At 40.4% G+C, this 15,838-nt stretch overlaps 2 protein-coding genes across 5 annotated transcripts in view; one reads left to right on the top strand and one right to left on the bottom strand.

The window, feature by feature from the left end:
- The window catches only part of RNF13 (ring finger protein 13), a 116,097-nt gene extending 111,040 nt beyond the window's left edge, over positions 1-5,057 (top strand). For both annotated transcript variants that reach the window (XM_006202797.4, XM_031678861.2), the window contains exons 9-10: positions 3,252-3,332; positions 3,627-5,057. In XM_006202797.4, coding sequence (XP_006202859.1) covers positions 3,252-3,332; positions 3,627-3,991 — 446 coding nt within the window. In that variant the 3' untranslated portion in view covers positions 3,992-5,057. The remainder of the gene's footprint in view (positions 1-3,251; positions 3,333-3,626) is intronic.
- On the bottom strand, positions 972-13,870 carry PFN2 (profilin 2). Of its 3 annotated transcripts, none has more exons than XM_072958995.1 (3): positions 13,628-13,870; positions 11,319-11,511; positions 972-1,239 (listed from the first exon to the last, which is right to left on the bottom strand). In XM_072958995.1, exons 1-3 carry the CDS (start codon positions 13,757-13,759, stop codon positions 1,199-1,201), a joined length of 366 nt encoding a protein of 121 aa, XP_072815096.1. In that variant the 5' UTR covers positions 13,760-13,870; the 3' UTR covers positions 972-1,198. The 3 variants fall into 3 exon arrangements, with proteins under 3 accessions (XP_072815096.1, XP_072815090.1, XP_072815093.1); XM_072958989.1 differs by lacking the exon at positions 972-1,239 and adding an exon at positions 7,863-9,223; XM_072958992.1 differs by lacking the exon at positions 972-1,239 and adding an exon at positions 7,863-9,542 and having other exon boundaries at positions 13,628-13,761.
- Between the last annotated feature and the right edge of the window lie 1,968 nt (positions 13,871-15,838).

Below are 15,838 nucleotides of genomic sequence, written 5' to 3' on the forward strand. Positions count from 1 at the left end.
GTCTTTCAACCTTGATGCACTACTGGCATTTTAGGTGGGAAAATTCTTTCTTTGAGGGGCTGTCTAGAGCATTGCAGGACATTCAGTAGTATCCCTGACCTACTAGATGCCAGCAGCACCTACTCCCAGCTGTGAAAACCAAAAATGTCTCCAGATACCATCAAATGTCCCTCATGGTGGGGGGAGGAATCATCCCCACGTGAGCACCACTGGTTTATAAAAAGCAACAAAATTTTCTAGCATGGTGCTGAAAACAACAAAACTAACATTTGTTTGTTTGTCCAGCAGTTCTGGAAGTATAAGATAAAAGGGCACTTGCTACAGCACTTTTATCTTATGCTACCAGAACTATTGGACAAGTTGGTTAATTAAAAAAAAATCTGCTAAAGTTTTAGCTTATTTTAAAAATACATAAATGCCTAAAATTTAACTTAAATATAAAAACCACTCAACAATTGTTTGATGTTGGACCGTTGTCTTGAGTATGAATCTGCTAACTGGATTTCCAAGTTGTCATGTTATGTGATGCATTTTCTGCCATGTATTTTTAAATGGGACAAAATTTGATTCATTCTTGCCTTTTATTGATACATAAGTTTGTCCAGTCTTTTGGACTTATCACCCAAACCTCATTTAATCACATTTTGGCTGGAGAGGGGTTGGGGGCACAACTAGCTTAATTTATTAAGTGTCTGTCAACCTAGCTTTCAAATAAAATCAGTTTTTTACACTCACAGTTCAAGGGCTGCTAAATATTTAAATTACGTAATTACCCTAAGTACAACCAACAGGTTCACTGACCATTGCCACTAGATCTTCAGTGCTGACAGAAGCACGTGGGGTGTTGAGAGCAGCCCCCTAGCCACAGCCTCAAGTGTACTGTGTCATAAACCACGATGCCTGTCAGGCCAGTTTTATCAGGCGGAGATTGGCTAAGAGGTACTGTATGTGCCAAACACCAGGGAAAGGACTCTGCTTGAATTGTCTTTTAATCCACAACAATCCTAAAACATAGATATGTTAATTTTTTGTTTTGCCTTCGAGAATACTGAAACATAAAGATGTGTCTTGCACAAGGTAATGTAGGTAATAAATAAAATGATCAGGATGAGAATCCCAGGCATTCTAACATACGGTTTACCGTTTCATCACAAGTCCAAGGCCCCACAGAGCCCTAGGCTCCAGTCATGATCACAAATTACACCTTTGAATCTTCATCTGTTATCTTCAAAGTAAGTACTGTGGCGAGAAAATATGAGAGATCAATATAAATCGACCACTTGGAACAGTTCAAAGGATCGATAGTAAAGCTCAGTGACTGAGGCGTCAATTCCATACCTTTGGGCTAACCCAAGTACTATGTTATTTATTTCCTATTGCTGTGGTGACAGGTTACCACAAATATAGTGGCTTAAAACAACACAAATTTATTATCTTACAGTTCTGTAAGTTAGAAGTCTGATGGGTCTCACTGAGCTAAAATTAAGATGTCAGCAGGATTGCATTCTTTTCTGGAGGCTTTAGGGGGAAGAATCTGTCTTCCAGCTTCTGGAGGCCACCATATTCTCTGGCCTGTAACCCTCCTCCCTCCTAGTGTCAAAGCCAGTGGCACTGTATCTCCCTGACTGTTCATTCACAGTCACATCTTCCTCTGACTCTGGACTTTTCTGCCTCTTTCTTACAATTTTAAGGGCCCTTGTGATGACACTGGACCCGCTTGGATAACGCAGGATAACCTCCCAACCTGAATAAAATGAGGCTTAGAGCTGTGGCACAGCGCCAGATGGGTTTTGTCCTGTTCAATTACATTAACTAAATGTTTTTTTTAGTGGACATTTTCAGAAAGTCTTAAGACCAAGTCTGATTTGTATGAGAAAATCAGCATGACTGAATTGCTTGATATGTTGAACCTGTCCTCAGAGCCCAAGTAAATAAATGTATCAACTGTGTAATTACAGATAATTAAAGATAACATTGGAGTCCTTTAGTATTTTAATAGTTTGAGATAAGTGTAATCAATCAGTCTCACCAAATCCCACACGGGAGGTTCTAACATAGAACCTTGTATTTGTTATAGAATATATTTGATAGGTGAAAGTATAGGAAACCAAATTCAAGATACTGAACAAAAATTACTAATTTTCATTAAAGCTTTCTATTTAGGACTTCTTCTGAATATGCCGTTTTAAATGTCCATGAGTTGTTAAAGGGATTGTTCCGATAGAACTATCACTGCCTTCTTTATGTGTTAGCTCATCCAGCCTATCTATCCAGACAGTGGCTTTATTTCTGACATGCCTCCTTAGGTGGTTGCCCTGGGTGTGGGACAGGAAATGAATTTACCAGTCTTTTGTCCCCTGGCATTCTGGTAAGTTTTTACCTAACATATACATGTAACGGAAAACACTGAATTTGAAGTGGCCACTATGGTTACTACCACTACACAGAAAGTCACTACTGACCGAGTTTAAAAAGGTGCTGCGTATAAGACTGCTAGTTCCTTTAAAAACTTCTAACTACATTTGAATTCCAGAAAGATCCATGATTTAATAAATTTATGATTATAAAGGTGGTAAGTTCAACAGTAAGTAAAGTGATATTAATAATAAACACCATTTAGTGAGTACCTGTGTGCTTGTCCCTTAATCTCATTTCATCCTTAGAACTCTGCAGAGTAGACTCATTCTACCAATAAAAGAACTGGATGTCAAAGGCTAAGTAACCTGCCAAGCACGATAGAACTAGTAAATGCTGAAGAGATTTGAAGCTCAGTATGTCTCACTGCATATGTGTTATATAAAACACAATGGAATTTTGATTTTATAAAAATCTTTTGCAAAAGTAATCAAGGTAAACAAATTTGACACACATTTTTATTTTAGGTAAAAGGTTTATTATTTAAATTAAAACTTCAAGTTCCTGAACTTGAAGCAGCTCCCTGATCTGACAGAAAACAAAAGGTATCATTTAACCATAGATAAATCAGAAGGCATTTAAAAGAATCAACTGAGGAAGAACTTGAGAAGTTTGAGAAGTTAGGGATACTTTCTCTACACTTTTTAAAGAACATTTATTTTTATTTTTTGTAAAATTTATTTCTTTAGGGGAGGTAATTAGTTATTTGATTGCTTTAAATGGAGGTACTGGGATTGAACCCAGCACCTTGTGCATGCTAAGAATGCGCTCTACCAGTGAGCTTTACCCTACACCCCCATCTTTTGATTAATTTTATTCACTATTTTCTGTCACAGGAGATGAGTATGACGTATGTGCCATTTGTTTGGATGAATATGAAGACGGAGACAAGCTCAGAATCCTTCCCTGTTCTCATGGTATGAGTAATAACATACTGCTTTGAATTTACATGAATGATTTACACTTAGGTCAGTATTTGAGGGAGAGACAGAAAATAGTTATTATTAGCATACTGTAAGCCAGGCCTTGTACTAATTAGTGGTCTCATTAAAGGACAGAGATGTGTTTATAAAAATTTACAAATTTCTCTTCTGTTGCCCCTATTATGATACATATATATCAGAAGAACATGAATAAACATGGCAAGAGATTAAAAATAATGTTCTTAACCACAGTATACTACCTAAAAGATACATATTTTGCTTCAACAGCTTATCACTGCAAGTGTGTAGATCCTTGGCTAACTAAAACTAAAAAAACCTGTCCAGTCTGCAAGCAGAAAGTTGTTCCTTCTCAAGGTGATTCAGACTCTGACACAGACAGCAGCCAAGAAGAGAACGAAGTATCAGAACACACCCCTCTGCTCAGACCTTTGGCTTCTGTCAGCACCCAGTCATTTGGGGCTTTATCGGAATCCCGCTCACATCAGAACATGACAGAATCTTCAGACTATGAGGAAGATGACAATGAAGATACTGACAGTAGTGAGGTAGAAAACGAAATTAATGAACATAGTGTTGTGGTCCAACTGCAGCCGAATGGTGAACAGGATTACAACATAGCAAATACTGTTTGACCTTCAGAGGGTAATTGGGTTATTCCCTTTAAAATGTTTATTTGGGCACACAGTTTGATTTTTTTTTTTTTTTGCTCCCTTCAGAGATTTCTGTAGAAATAACTTATTTTTCAGTATTCTACAGTTTAATCAGATTACTGAAACAGGTTTTTTTGATCTGGCATTTATCTGTAGGAGTGTACCTTCATACACTAATAACTAATAGACTGGTGCTGTAACTCAAGCATCAAATCAGCTCTTCTTTTGGAATGAAATATAGCCAAAACATTAAAAAAAAAATCTTCAGTATGGCTTGCAGTTAAGACCTTGATCACATTATGCAAATGTTTAATTTTTTTTGTTACTTACACACACGTCAGTGCTGTGGCCACCTAGCATGAGCTAATAAGCCAGCTCCCATCTCCATAAAGTTACCTATAGTTGTTGAACTGGAATGTTTATTCTGGTATTTCCCCAAATTGCCATCATTAGTGAGAGGCAACAAGGTAATTTAGCAATTTGCCTCCTATCAGCACCACAAAGACACTCAAAGCTGTCTTTTTCCTTTCTATTCCCAAGTAGTCTTATCCTGGTAGGAACAGTCTATACTAGCGCAGATTTCATTTTTTTGTTTTTTGGGTTTTTTTTTTAACTTTTAATACTATAGTGTTATGTATGAATTTGATTCATCAGCTAAAAGTAATGTCTCTGGATTTTACTTGCTGAATTTCAGTATCCTTAAGGGTTTTGTGTTGTGATCAAAGCAAGAAAATGCTGTATAAAAGTACCAAACTTCAGCAAATGTTAATACTCAGATCATATACCTCTTAATAAAGAGCATCTTATGCTAATTAGCCCTGCTAAACTATGTACAGAGGAAATTGTTCAAGTATTGGATTTGAAAATATTGCGTATGTCTAACAGAACTAATGATGTATTTAAACAATGTATTATGAAATGGTAAATTATACATTATTGTAACTATGTAGAAAATAGATTTATGTATAATCAAAATGCTAAGAATTTTTATATGGCCTTGTATGAAGGGAGTTTGAATGTTAATAAACACTTTTTTCCACTTTAAAAACTGGCAAATATTTGTTCTACTGTAGTTATTACCCACATTAATCTTATTTATATGCACAATCCTTTAGAGGGGTATAATGTTAACTTAGATCAGATAAACACACATCACCTTAGAATTTTATACAAAGTAACTGCTCACAATTAGGTAATCCCCCCAAAGTTAAAACTGCAGCCAAAATCATTCCAATAACAGTGTCCATTATGGCACCTTCTTGTAATTACGGCACATCCTTATAGCAGACTGCTGTATGGCCTCCAAAGGGTAACTAGCTAGGTGTTCCTGCAGTGACACAGGGGACGGTCAGCAAACAAAAGCAGAGCAGAGGACAGTAAGCACACTAGGTATACGACCCTTTTGTTGTAAAAAGAAAAATTTTAATACATTTTACAAGAAATGCTAATACTATTTTAGGGGAAATTTCACTTTCTGAATTGCTTTTAAAAAATTCTTACAAGCCACAAGAAAAAAAATTGGTAAAATTTCCACTTAAGAAAATAAAAAGCTTGAATTTTTCATCATCTCTGCCCCACCCCCCAAAATAAAACATATTCCTGAGAAACAGAACGTCAGTCTACCGCGGTAGGTAGTTAAGCACAGCCATGGAATTTGACACACTTGTATGGGCCTGATGTCTCTAAACCTGTTCAGTCATTTGTGTAATTCCATTTAACCTAAGGTAGAGTGTGAGGACAAAGCAGTGAGCTCAGTGCCTGGCACAGAAGTAAATACACGATAAGCAGTAGTTCAGTAAGTATTAAATAATAAAAACATAACTAAAATATAAGGGTTTTTTTAAGAGAGAAAGTTGGAAGTCACTTAGATGCTGTATTCCCTCAATCCTTAATCCGCAAGTTCAGGTCAAGGACTTGGTTCCTTCAAATTTAAGTCAGGAATTTTTCTGAGGCAAAAAAAATTTTTTTTGAAACTCCAAACTTACTTTTAGTTGCTAAAAAAATGAAGTGTCTTACTTAACAGCACTGTCTAGGATTGTTACTAGTTTGCTAAATCATTTGAAATCTTTTTTAATTTCTCTATGGTATAACTATACGTTTTTTCTAATAGGATGTTGAATAAAATAAAAATCTGTTTCTACTGAAAAATATCTTCCTAATTTAAAATTTTTCTGATTATGAAAGTATAGTCACCTGGAAACTTACCCTAGAGAAAAATTTATATTTTGCCTGCAGAATTACATGTTAAATACAATATATACTGTATGTGTTTACACTGTAACATCTACTTTATTTCCTCGTATTATGTAACATTCATTGGTGAGCATTTTCTTGTGTCATTCTTCAATGACTTTATGTTCTGGACATAGACTCATTTATTCAACCCATAACCCTGAAAGTTGTATCTTGTAGTTTTCCAAGTTTAGTTATTGTAAGTAATGCTGTCTGAGGGACATTCGGCTATATGAATTTAACCTAAGAAAATAGAGCTATTAAATTCCTAGAACTAAGTACAAAGCAAAGATACATGTATATATTTTTCACAGGTGTTTTTCTAATAAAATTGTGGTAAGGGGGCCAATAACTAGTTTCATTCATAATTTCAGTAAAGACAGTTGCTCTCTACTGTCTTCTTCTCTCCCACCCACAACATACAAACATCCCCTCACCTACTTACAAGGTTCATTCAATTAGGGTTTCACAATTCTGGTCACTGCTTTCTGATCAGTTACCCTAATGGTTCTTTACAAGTAAAGTGTAAAAGTATATTACCATAAAATCATACATCACAACCCAGCCACCAAATTTCATTTGACCAACCTTTTGTTCCTAAGAATCTTTTTTAACAGGTCAAGAAGTTTTTGTTTTACAGCTCCAAGGCATGTCTAGCTATCAGAGTAGCCCCAAACCTCGTATCTTTCATCTATGTACAAATTCAGAACTAATGCCTGACAACACTGCCAAAGAAAAAAAATCTTTAGTTATACACAGTATATTTTAAGTAAGGCAAAGAGATTAACTCCTATTCCCTATCCCACTCTTTCTCAAAGAGTAGCATACAGTCCACTTAAAATGAATCAGACTGACCTGGTGATTACTTCTAAAGGGACTTCTGGGGCTTTTGGAACCTTCTTCTCTAAGGTGGAACACCAGAATCCAGAATCTGCATTATAACCAGCTCCTCGGTTTTGCTTAGACCCACCAACTTTTGAGCTCAGAGCTTCTACTTGACGGTTCATGATAATGATTTATTTAAATAGTATTAAAAACATTTACTAAACTTCAGTACATCTCAGAGAACTTAAGACCTCTGGTATTAAACTTGGCTACTACATGGTCACAGTTAACACGTCACTGCGAAGCCAGAAACTCCAAGACATCCCAATTACCTTATGCGCTGCCTAAGGAATGTCTTTTCTTACATGACAGAATTCCAGCTAGCTCACTTCACCCTGTCAGCACAGCCTCCAAATCTAGAGAAGTCACATGACAGTTCAACACAGAAGAATCCACAATGCAGACACCCTTCTTGGTACTAGGCTCCTTGTCGCTCACTAGACTGCATACCTACAGACAGCAACAACAGAAAAATACTTAGTTTCTAATGGGTAAGTCAATTTTCACCTCATAAGCCTGAAATGACTAAAAGCCATTTTTTAATAGAGCAAAAAGCCCATTAAAAAGAAATTCTCAGACACTCATTTTATTTACAATAAATACTATAGGAAACGGAGTAGGCCACCAACCGAATTTTCTAAGATTTTATGCTTGCAGCAGACTATATTCCCACTGTGTCAAAAATCAACTGTAACAGTAAGACAAAAATTTATATAAACAACAGGAGTCTAGAGTATTTGGTTGGAATAAATTTATTTCATCTGTCTGTAAACAAGGTGTTTAATAGTTATGGCATTTTTTTAAATGCATATTAAATCAGATGAGTTAGACTGTATCCCAGATGTAACAAAGTGCAGGGAAAGAAATGGACAAATCAGCAACAAGATTTGTTTTTAAATCTGTACATTATCCACAAGGCCCAAACAACAGAAGCAAATACTAGAACGTCCCTAAAGTAGTGCCATTCGAAAGAAACCTTTTAATAGGTCAGTTAAAATCCATCTCACAATAGCAACAGTTCATTTTAACAATAGTATGGCACAGAATACATATGAAAAAAATTCATCACAAGACAGCCAAGTCCACAATAATGCAACTTCATATAAAAACTCAAGCTGCAAATAAAAATTGGTCCTATGAAGAACAAACTGGACACACTCCAGATGGTTATGTTGGGATACCTAATGTCCATAATGGCAGCCTTTTACAATTTTACTAAAGAATAGAGCTGGTGTGCAAAGAAAAAGACAGGAACAAAAATTGGAGCCATTGCAATGATGGAATGTCCCTGGGGATTCAATCAGTATGGTTGCTGTAAGGTCATGGGAGGAAGTGCCTTTTGCTCTTGTTTTGCAGTTGCACTTGTCATATGTCCTGTAGACACTACGAAAAAAGGTTTGTCTCTACTCAAGTGCAACAACAATACTAAAAGCAAACTACTGCAGCTCTCAATAGCTCAACAAAAGGGATATATTAATTGGTTAAATAAACCAGGCACTGCATAAAAGATGGAAGCAAATCAAATACCTATGTGCGAAGGGAGGGGGTGGCAAGAGAGGAGTAAAGGAAAGATGCATGCACTTTTTCCTCCCAACCATGCGCTACAAAAGGAAGACTAAATGAGCTAAGTAAACGCTCAAAGTGCTGAAAGACATTGATCAAATTAGAGATTGTACAACCGGCACCTTGCTTAATATTAACTTATTTTAGTAATCAATATCCCATTAATTGCTAAGACAAAGTGATGCCCAACTTGGCATGCCCCCTCCCCCCAAATTTCAAGGTATCATGCAAATCATTATTGTGCTGCAATTATGTTGCCAGATAAGGTTGGTTACATACAGTGGTTAACATACAAATGATCCATTGGGCAAACAGGAATCGTGACATTAGAAAATAGGTAAAGAAAAATTAGCTACCATCTATATAGTCTGGTAGCAGTGTGACCGTAATTGGGGTGGTGATGAAGACAGTTGCTAGGTAGATGGGGAGAGGCTGCTTACACATCAGACCTCCTCAGGTATAAAGCGAGTTCATATGCTTTCTTGTTAAGTGTGCCTCCGTGGACACCTTCCTTTCCCATGACTATAACCAATGCTGGAGTACACAAGGAAACAAAACAAAAGTGAATAGAATTATTTAAGGGGGGGGCAGAAAGAAAGACACCTTTCCCCACCAACAGAGGGATACAAAGGAGACACAGGTTCATACCCCATCACCCTGCATTGCTAGTAAAATTTCCAGAATTAAGACTCAAGCTTACAGCTAGGAAAGTTTAAGAGCAATTTTCCCCTAATACTTAACAGTCTGCCTAGCAGCTAGAACCCAGAGTCTCTCAAGTATTTTGCCATTGAGTATGCCTTCTTATTCAATCCGCCTCCATGGACCCCTTCTTTTCCCATTACAAAGACCAAGACTGAAAGAGAAAGAAGAAAAGTGTTTCAAAAGAAGTGTTAATCAAGAAAGTCACATAAGTTTTAGCAGACAGAACCCCGATTAATAAGTTAACATTAAGTTAGTTTTCCATGAACAATCAAGCACTGAAGACAACCAGGTCTCCAAAAAGGAGAACTTTCAAACTAGTAATATGCTGAAAACATTTTGACTATTAACTGCATCATGGAAGTTCAATCGATGCAGCTGCAGTGCTCTATAAAAATATCTACACTAGTTAGGGAAAAAAGATGTGATCACTTCTCTCACACAGGGCAAAAAACTTCTGGTTGCTGTGAGAAATACGTATTAGACTGGTCCCTCAAAATAAACTTAAAAAAAGTTTCATGTAATTATTTAATAACTTAAAGAATTCTCCCCAAATTTAACTGCCTAAGTACAAACAATATTAAGTTTCACCAGTGAGACTAAATGCATCTATTACTTCCAGAGGAAAATCAAGACCAAATTTTGAGTGCCATTGAGAAAAGGTCAAATTAAAAATGCCTGAGGCCTGTGCTTACTGATGTCATCACTGTGCTAGCTTTGTTTTTAATTGAGTCTAAAATCCTAAAATAGTAAAACAGGTTTACGATTTTCAGTAAGTTTCTTTCTTCTATGAGGCAGTTCAAAGGTCTATCCCCAGAATATATGAACATGTCAGATTTTATATTTACTGCCACTAGATGTCAGCAGTGCTGTATGGTATCAAAATATTCCGTTTTTTATGTCACATGGTTGATGCTTCTTTTTAACATATTTATCTGAGCTCGGCTAATGTTTTAGAGATTTGTCCACTACTTCACCGTTATCTAATTTTCCCACAGAGAAATATTTATAAGTATCAAGTCATACTAGAACAAGAGTAAATTTGAGGAAGTCACAAGGAGTTGGTAAGACCACTGCAGTAAGTTATGGCTCAGAGTAGCTTCAAGTGTCTTCACATGGTAGATTTGGTCTTAAAATTAGATGTGCCAAGTCTGCTATTTGAGGCTCCACAAGCCTTCTTTATTTACAAAATATTTACACAGGTTAACACATTTAAATGTATTTGTAAATCAATTAGATGTCATTATTAAACCTCGATTTTAAGTTTCTTTCAAAAAAGTAATGAGACTTACTCAGTACATTTAAAATTTCAGTAGTTGACAATAGGAAAAACATTTCTGGACCAGTGTACAAGCAAAATATAATTTTCTACTTTTCAAATAAATTACAGACACATTTAGTCTTTGAAAATATTTTAGCAAATGAAAAATTGCAAAACCTTCATTCTAATTACTTCTCTCTCCCCTAGAAATGTTTCTATTAGAAAAATGAGGCAATGTTAATTTTTCCTTTTTTAATGCTGAATAGTGAATGACTAAAACGTGATCAAGAAAAGGAAAAGATCCAAGGGTCAAAGACCCCAAAAAAGACTAAAGAAACCAATCTGAACAATTTAACACCGTAAGATTACCATTCAACATGTCAAGCAGTTGACGAGACAAATTTAGATTTTCAATTTCCTAAAGCTGAGACTAAAGAGCTGATATGAATGTTCTATTTTAGAATAAAGTCAGGATCTCAGCAGTTAGGCTGTATATGTAGCTGCTGTAGAGTAAGTGAATTTAAAGCAGTGCCTCCTTCAGTGCTCAGCAGTTCACAAAAACCACCTTAATAGCCATTATGGACTAACACTTCATTCAAAATGTTAAAGAAAATGCTTAATAAGTTGTAATGTGGCATGCAACTTTTAACCAAAAGGTACCTTGCTTACCTCTACCAGCTCTGCCGACGGCAACGTTGTATGTTGGCTCCCCACCTTGACTCTTTGTCCGGATGTCCATTGTGCAGTCACCATCCACGTATAGGCTATCTCTGATCACTGAGCACTTCTTTGCGCCAAGAGTCAAACCGTTGGTAAAGAAACCTTCCCGGTCTTTTCCTACAATCATATCTATTTCTACTGGCTGCCCCCCACCACCCCCCAAAAAAAAGAAAAAGGAAAGAAAAAGAAATTGTAGTTAATTCCTTTCAGGCCTTGGTATATATAACAGGAAAGATTCTGCCAAGTTTGTACTACCACTACAAGACATCCACATTTCACTAATGTAAAATCAAGTTTAGGTTTCTTCTAAAAAATTAGTTAATCCTATGTGATTACATGTTTTATATCAGTTAATTAGATTTCACAGTCAAGAGTGCAGCCTGGTAAGTAAAGACAGTCAATGCAAAGAATCTCTAGTTGGTTGTGGACACTAGATAAACTGCAAACTTAACACTTATTCACAAACTGTTTCAAGTCAGGTGGTACCTGAAGTGCTTATGTAATGTTAAAGATTCACCTATAAACTTTCAACAAAAGCTTGCCTATTATAATCAGTTATAATACAGTCATTTTGCAACAAAATTAAAGTTGTCTGAAAGTCTCCTGAAATAAAGCTCATACTTGACAGTTCACTTCCACTTTGCTTCAAAAACTTGAAATATCCCCCACAGCGCGAGCTTCAAGCCCTAGATCTCAGCACATTCCCAAATTCATACTTCCCTCCTATTATTCGAGCAGCTACTCCTTTTTCTCTCCAACTACCCTTACCCTCCTATCTCAGTAATCAGTTTTCTTTCAGGGCAAATGGAAGGAGGATTCTGTCCATTGCACTGCAGTAGGCAATGGTAAAAGAACAGAGAAAATGGAGGGAGACTGGGAAAGAAACTGAGGTAGCGACTAGAACCGGAAAGGAGAAAACGTGCATTCTAACATTCCATGAATAAGAAGGAAGGCGTCGCCCCCATCAGAACTGCAGAGTCATAGCAGGCCCCAGCCATTTCCAAGCACACTCCCGCAATCTTCCCAGCCAGACAGCGGGAACTCACACACAAAGACGAGAGGACTGCAAAAAAAAAGTTGATCACCAGATGCCAATTCTCTACAAGAATTGTAGTCCACTGCGGTTAGAGGCAACCTTAAAGTACTTGTATCAAGGACTGAGTTCTACACAGTTAGACCTTAAACCATGTTATGTATTACAAGAATAACTGGTAGCACCCATAACAGGGGGCCTGAATTTTGGCGTTTGATGGGAAGGGGGCGCGAAGCTCAAGAAATTAAGGGAATGGTGTTGTCTTTGACATAATCATCACAATTTTAGAGCCTTGGTACAGAAAGCGGCAAAACAATAAAGCAGCACTGGAGGCTTAATGACAATTATTCCCTAAACATGTGGCAACCGAGTCAAACCATGAAGTCACAAGAAAATCAGGCACGGTGAAGCATAAATCTGCATTAGCTCCTTTACTACCATCATTAAAGAGGGAGGAGGGACTTGGGGAACTGAAGTGTCCCCTCGGTCTTGGCAGATTACTGAAAACCGCTTCAAGCACCCGCTTTTTAGAGCTATGTTGCGTAATTGGGGATAACGGTGTATCGATGAATCTCCATAGGAGGAGAGAAATCAATGGCAGTTCGCCATCTTGGAGAATTAAAAAAAAAAATCCTATGGAGCCAGAGCTGAAGTCGAGATTCACGAATCCACCTACGTTGTCGGCGTACATTTCTCGCAAGCCCCAGGGGCCTGGACACCGGCAAACCTACGCCAAGTCGTTGCGAGGATCCCGGGAGCCGGGCAGCCGCCGCCTCCCACAGCTCTTGGCGCGGGCGGCGCGCTGTCCACGGCGCAAGGGCGGCCCGGACCCCCGCCCGGGCCTGGCGCGCCCTGGCCCCGCACCTCCGGCCCCCGCTTCCACCTGGGGACATACAAAGCAAACCTCCGGGACCGAGGGGGGCGAATGATGGGGGGAGCCCCCCAACAGTAGCCGGTGCGTGCTCCGTCCCCCGGCATCACCCGGACAGGCTCTGGGAACGCCAGAGAGCCCGGCCGCCGCCCCCGCCGGTCAGTGCAGCCCCGGCGAGGGGGCGTCCCCAAGCCTCGGCCTCTCCACACGCCCAGCAGCCGCATCCACGGCGCCGGCCGCCTCGCACACCTGCCAGCGCGGCCCTCCCCGTGGCCCGGCCCCGCGCTGCGGCGCCCCCACGGCCGACCCCGCTCGGGTCCGGGCATGGGCACCCGGGCCGCCACCGGTCCTCACCGTAATGCTCTGGAAGACGCCCCCGGCCGTGGCTGCCCAGACGTATTTGGCGTCGCAGTAGCCGACAATGGCGGCCTCCTGGCAGCAGCCATCGCACATCAGGTTATCCACGTAGCTCTGCCAACCGGCCATCTTCGAGCCCTTCGCACTGCAGCGGGGACGGCGAGGAGCAGCAGGCGCAGCGGCGGCGGCGGTCGCGGGCGGCGCGGGGGGAGGCGGGGCGGGGGCGGGGAGGAGGCGGCTCTGCGCAGGCACCGACCGCCCCCTTCCCCGAGGAGCTGCGAAGGGAGGACGCGGGGTCGGCGGTGAGGGACAAGCCGCGAAGCGCGCCCGGCCCGGCCGCCCGCCCGCCCGCAACCGCGGGGCTGACTAACCACCGGCGGGACGCTGCGGAGCGGCTGTGCCAGCGGCCGTGGCAGCGACTGCTCCTCACCGCAGCTCCCTCAGCTCTCGCGGCCCCGGCGGGGCGGGCGGGCGTGCGCGCGCGTGCGTGCGAGCGATCCTTCCGCGGCGCCCCGACTCGGAGGGTCCCGGGAAGGGAGGGGGAGGCTGAAGGGGGCGCGGAGGGATATCGCCCGGGACAATCACGGCCGCCACGTGCGGGCAGCGAAGTCCAGGTGCGGCTCGGCCGCTGGGGGCGGTTGAACCTCGGACCCGGGCCTGCGGAGAGGGCGTTTCCCGCGTGGCAACGAGCACCCCGGGGACGGCGGCGTTTTACACGCCTCGGAGTCCCCGCGTCCCGGCCATAAAACGTTTCTGTTCTGCGTCCGGCGACTCGGGATGCGTATTCTTGCGTCTCGGTGTCGGGTTGCAGAGTTGCCCTGGTGACGGGATGCGGAGCATTTACTCCTCTTTGTGGTGGGGGCAGCTGCTGGCAGGGTCGCCCACGCTTATCTTAGGCGTCCCCAGTGGGGCTCTCTTCCTTGGACCTCTCTGCCTTTCGACCGCAAAGGCTGCCGAGCGGGCGCTCTCTGGCAACCTGAAATCAGAGCAGGCACTAGTGGCTTTCAGGCAGGTTTCTGAGCTTTGCCGAGCTTTCATTGTTGCTTCATTTGGGTACCGGCGGCCTCTCATTCTGTGGATTCTTTGACAGGAAGAACCCTCCTTAATGTTGCCAATCACGTGTAGCAAAATTACTTGTGAATTCCGAACAAATAGCTACCCATGTAAACTATTGGTTGGTCTGGAAAAGTTATAGGTGGGGCAAGAAATCGCTGAATATACAAAGAAATTAAAAATCTAAGAAAGGGTTCACTGTATTGAACATAGTAATAATAGTTCTGCTCTCGAAGGGTAAAACAATTTCGGGACCTAGATTTGAGAATGGCTTGTATTTACAGGTAAACCATGGGTAGCGTCCCTGTGAATCTCGCGTCGTCTGTAATAACCTCTAGGCGCTGTGACTAGACAAGGAATTAGGACACATCCTACAACAATTTCAATTTTAAGTGACCAAAAAGCTCTCTCAGTCAAGGGAAGAGAGTCTCAAAACTTTGAAAAGTTGAATTTCAACTTTAAAGTTACCATGTAAAGTCACATTTTGTGACAGGATTACACAGAAGTAGCTCAGTTAAAGAAGAGAAAAACGTTGCTAAGCAAGCTGAAGTTTTGTCATTTTTCTGCTGTTTGCTTTGAAATGTACAACTACCGCAGGCAAGGGGTGGGCAGAGAACCTCCAAGTCAGGCACCTACCAGATTGAGACAGTGTATTCTCTCATGTTCTAATGATACAGAAAACCTATGTGATATAAAATGTGTGCCAAAAATTGTTTCATTTTCGCAAGTGTGACTCCCACCTGGTTATACTTACTCGTTGTTTACTACTTTGCTTTTTTGCGGTGGTTGTTGGTGATTTTAATCCTCCAATCTTACTAGTTCATTAACTGAAAAGTTAATGATAGTGTGCTGACAACACCAAGTGTCATTCTAAGAATTCATTGAGCTGTACACATATGATTTGTGCTCCTTGTACACATAATTCAGCAAATCTTAACGGTAAACAAAGGTAGTGAGAGAAAAGAAAAATAATAAAATGATAGTTTGAAATTGAAATTGAATTTTGTTAATCTACTCTTACGTTTTTAAGACTTAATTTTTAGATTATTATCTTGATTTAGCAAAGAGGTACAAATAACTGTATTCCATTCTTACTCTTTTATCGTTTTTAAAGAGCAAAAGGATTACACCAACTGAATATTCTGGATATTCAAA

Source organism: Vicugna pacos, chromosome 1 (genome assembly GCF_048564905.1).
Source record: "Vicugna pacos chromosome 1, VicPac4, whole genome shotgun sequence".
NCBI lineage: Eukaryota > Metazoa > Chordata > Mammalia > Artiodactyla > Camelidae > Vicugna > Vicugna pacos.